Source organism: Larus michahellis, chromosome 3 (assembly GCF_964199755.1).
Source record: "Larus michahellis chromosome 3, bLarMic1.1, whole genome shotgun sequence".
NCBI classification, from domain to species: domain Eukaryota; kingdom Metazoa; phylum Chordata; class Aves; order Charadriiformes; family Laridae; genus Larus; species Larus michahellis.
In genome coordinates this window covers 58195921-58200423 of record NC_133898.1, presented here as the reverse complement: position 1 = coordinate 58200423, position 4503 = coordinate 58195921, and the positions used below count along the sequence as shown (strand labels likewise).

At 49.5% G+C, this 4503-nt stretch overlaps 1 protein-coding gene across 1 annotated transcript; it reads left to right on the top strand.

Annotated features, from left to right (window-relative positions):
- Nucleotides 1–1008: 1008 nt before the first annotated feature.
- SF3B5 (splicing factor 3b subunit 5) lies at nt 1009–2485 on the top strand. Its single transcript, XM_074580337.1, has one exon. It carries the CDS (start codon nt 1214–1216, stop codon nt 1472–1474), a length of 261 nt encoding a protein of 86 aa, XP_074436438.1. The 5' UTR covers nt 1009–1213; the 3' UTR covers nt 1475–2485.
- The last annotated feature ends 2018 nt before the right edge of the window (nt 2486–4503 follow it).

Sequence of the window (4503 nt, the reverse complement as noted above, 5' to 3'; positions counted from 1 at the left end):
CAATTTATAATTTCTGTGGGGTTTACATCCGCTTTTAACATTCACGTAAAAATACTACCTGCGCTATCAAAAAAATCTTTTTTCAACAGTAATACTTAACTTTTGCTTAAATCCCTTGACCCTGCTCAGCTGCAAAGCCTGTCTGGGGAAAAGTAACTAAGGAACCTCACCAAGGTACAGGGATGGGACCTGCAGTACTTCCCTCAGCTGCATGTAACAGGCTGAACCTCACCAAACTACGTATTTGGGGAGGACCCGCAAATCACAGAATCACAGAATGGCAGGGGTCGGAAGGGACCTCTGGAGATCATCTAGTCCAACCCCCCTGCCAGGGCAGGGTCACCCAGAGCAGGTTGCACAGGAACGCGTCCAGGCGGGGTTTGAATGTCTCCAGAGTTGGAGACTCCACGATCTCTCTGGGCAGCCTGTGCCAGTGCTCTGCCACCCTCGAAGTAAAGAAGTTTTCCCTCACGTTCAGATGGAATTTCCTGTGTTTCAGTTTGTGCCTGTTGCCCCTTGTCCTGTCACTGGGCACCACTGAAAAGCACAAACGCTGTGCACTTCTTCAGCCTTTCTCTAATATGGACTTCTTCTACGAGAACCCCCCCAGAAAGCGCTGCATTGCCCTCTAGCAGAGCCAAGGGCTAAGGAAAAGGAATGTTTTGGGTTGCTCTGGGCACCTCCTGGCTCTTTTCCTGGCAGCTTTTTCTTTCTCCAGAGCCAGAATCCCTGTGCCGCCTGTTTAGGGAGGCAAAAATGAGATGCCGTTTATACAGAGACAATGCCAGGAGCTGGGATGAGCTGTGCCCTGAGGGACGGCCCTCAGGCTCTTGCCGTACGGGCCAAGCCGCAGGGCCGGGAGGGGATGGTGGTGGGGGGGGGTGGGGGGGGCGGGCCGCCTGCGCACGGTGCCCTTCGGGGCCCGGCCCGGCGCGGAGCGAGGACTACAGCTCCCGTCATACCCTTCGGGCGTGCTCCCATCGTGCACCGCGGCAGGAAAGCACGTATCCCCGGGAATTATTAATTTTTTTTTACTTTTAATCTTCCCTTCCCGAGCGGACCGCGGAGCAGTAAATAACAGCTTTCGGCCCGAGGGCCGGGTGGGAACGGTGGTTGCTGTGCTCCGGTCGGAGGGGCGGAAAAGGTCCCTGGCGTGAGGGCACGTTACATCATTTCCGTTCGCCATTTCGTTCCGCGCCTGCCGGCCGCCGCCATGACGGACCGCTACACCATCCACAGCCAGCTGGAGCACCTGCAGTCCAAGTACATCGGGACGGGCCACGCCGACACCACCAAGTGGGAGTGGCTGGTGAACCAGCACCGGGACTCGTACTGCTCCTACATGGGCCACTTCGACCTCCTCAACTACTTCGCCATCGCCGAGAACGAGAGCAAGGCGCGCGTCCGCTTCAACCTCATGGAGAAGATGCTGCAGCCCTGCGGGCCGCCCGCCGACAAGCCCGACGAGTCCTAGCCCGCTCCGCCAGGCTGGGCTCCCCGAGGGCGACTGCCTGCCTGCCGGCCGAGCCCGGCGCCGCTGGGCTGCCCCTGCGCCCCCGGGAAGGCCCGAGGAGCCGCCTCAGCGGGCCCGGGGAGCTTTGGCGTCTGCGGCCCGCCGTCCTCCTGGTCCCTCCGCTTCCCTGCTGTGGTGTTCCCTCGAAGGACTCTGACGGGGAGAAAGGCTTGTAAAATGCCAGCTTCTGGACAGCTTCGACTCTTTTAACTGTACAATCGTTCGGATTTTTTTTAAAATGGGAAATAATAAAACTTATTGGGCGTTTGTAATGTTTTGTTTGGTAGTCTGCTCTCAAGAGGCCTTTTTTCTAAAAGGAGTGCTGATCACTCAGTATTAAGCGGCTCAATGCAACCATCCGAGGCGGAAGTCCCGGATACTTTGCAGGCAGCATTTTCCCCGCCGGGGGGAAACGGGTGCTTGCTTAACTGTGTTGAGGAGAGAGAGGAAGTTTGTTGACACTCAAAGGGTTTGATCTGTTGTTAGTGTTTATTGTGTGGGGTGATTTGCGTAAGTCAATTGCTTTGGTGTTTTAAAACTCCAAAATGGATTTTCTTTAAATACCATTTTCTTGCCTCATAATCCTCTTGCCTGTACTTTGAATTTTCCAAACCTTGATTCTCTGTAATCCAACTTAGCTACTTTTTTTTTTTTCCTAATGCTTTCTAGTCAACTAGTGATTAAATTTTTTTTCTATGTTATGCTAAACAAGTGTATTGTGGGGTTAGAGACTTAATATGGAATAGGTGATGCAGAGACTTGGGAAAAGCTAAACCATTTTGCCAGATGACTGCTCCAGATTTTTCTTCCCAAGAGAAACATAAGGGTTACTCACTACTACTTTGAAGTAAAATGCCTTGAGACGACACAATGTTAGACTGCAGACTGAACTGATGTTGATTTTGATTCGTCACTTAAAATAGGCTTTGTTTCAGTTGTCATAGTAAGAATAAATTTTTGAGTTCTAATTAATGGGAAGACCTCAAAGTAAAACTTAAAGATATGTTGCTTGGAGAAATTCAGTGCTCTCGTTTCTGATGTGGAGCGTTGTAACTGTAGGTGAGTTTTTTTTATTGTGGGTTGTGTTTGGGTTTTTTACATTGGGTAGGAAAATTCAGTGTTTTCTGATCCTATTAAGACTATGCAAGCTTACCAATGTTTTTTTTCTAAAATCGGTGATCTCAAAACTTTTGAGTGATAAACTTCTCACACTCTTTATTGGGTTTTATAAAACTAAGCTGTTCATAGTACTGTAATAAAGTAAGAAAAAGCATGCAAGCTCTTGAGGCAGCATTCAAGTCAGTACGTCCACCTTCTGAGGAATTCAGAGATGGCATTTTTCCAGTTTTGTTGCACTTACTAACATGAGGGCATGGGTGAAGTGGTCCAAAATAAATTTTACCTGCAAGCTTTGTGGGGAACAACTCCGGTTTCTCACTTTCCACGCAAGCTGTAGCAGGTGGTTTGAAGAGCGTCTTTTCTTCACGTACTGAGCAACGTGGCAGAAAGATTTTCCTTAACTGAGTTCAGGCACTTACGAGAAGGTATGCAATGCAGTCTTAATCCAGCAAGGTTACTGTTACTCTTAATAAAAGTCTGTTCTGTTACCAAATCTTAGGAACTTGCCTTTTCCATATGCGAGCAGGCAACATGCTTAGTGGCGTGGACGAGTCCCACGGTGAAAGCCTTTTTCTCTTGTCTTACGTGCACCATAGCTACTCTGTCCAGAGAGAAGAAAGAACAGAAGCAGCAATTACTTAACTGCATCGCCCCATGAGTAGTTCCATAAGCTATCTTGTCTGATGGCTGGGACTCGGGAACTGGAAGAGCTGGAGTGAGAATACAGGTGCTTTTGTAATGGGTTGGAAACGGAACTTGCAATGTTTTGTGAAGACAAGTCTTGAATCTCTTACATGGAAGGAAGAAGCAGAAACTGCAACTTAATCTGCTTATGCATAAATTGGAACTTAAAACACATTTCAAGGAAGATTTATTTGAGTATAAACTGCTAACAATTAGCTCGGTCCATGGGTATTCTTGATACTCACTCAATACATTTTAAAACATGAGCAACAAATACATGATACATAAGTAAAGATTAATGCCCCCTTGTAGGCCAACTCTTTGTTATAAAGGCCAAAGCCTTCAGGGACAAGTCAGAGTTACGCGGTGGGTGAACTTGCTGGTTCTGCTGGGTATACTCACTCAAATCCCCGCTGGATGCGGGGAAGGCTGTGGACGTTGTCTGGACTTTGGTAAGGCCTTTGACACCATCCCCCACAGCATTCTCCTGGAGAAGCTGGCGTATCATGGCATAGACAAGTGTATGCTTCGATGAGTAAAAAGCTGGGAAGGCCGTGCGCAGACAGTTGTGATTAATGGGGTGAAATCCTCTTGGTGGCCAGTCACCAGTGGTGTCCCTCAGGGCTCAATTTTGGGGCGAGTTTTGTTTAATATCTTTGTCAATGATCTGGATGAGGGGATTGAGTGCACCCTCAGTAAGTTTGCAGATGACACCAAGCTAGGTGGGAGTGTTGATCTGCTTGAGGGTCGGAAGGCTCTACAGAGGGACCTGGACAGGCTGGATCGATGGGCCAAGGCCAACTGTATGAGGTTTAATAAGGCCAAGTGCCGGGTCCTGCATTTTGGTCACAACAGCCCCAAGCAAAGCTACAGGCTTGGGGAAGAGTGGCTGGAAAGCTGCCCAGCAGAAAAGGACCTGGGCGTGATGGTGGACGGCCAGCTTAACATGAGCCAGCAGTGTTCCCAGGGGGCCAAGAAGGCCAACAGCATTCTGGCTTGTATCAGGATTAGTGTGGCCAGCAGGAGCAGGGAAGTGATGGTGCCCCTGTACTCGGCACTGGTGAGGCCTCACCTCGAGTACTGTGTTCAGTTCTGGGCCCCCCTGTACAAGAGGGACATTGAAGTGCTGGAGCGTGTCCAGAGGAGAGCTACCAGGCTGGTGAGGGGTCTGGAGACCAGGTCATATG

Excerpts from the sequence above, each read along its gene's own strand:
- SF3B5 (XM_074580337.1), top strand. The coding sequence starts at position 1,214 with ATGACGGACCGCTACACCATCCACAGCCAGCTGGAGCACCTGCAGTCC.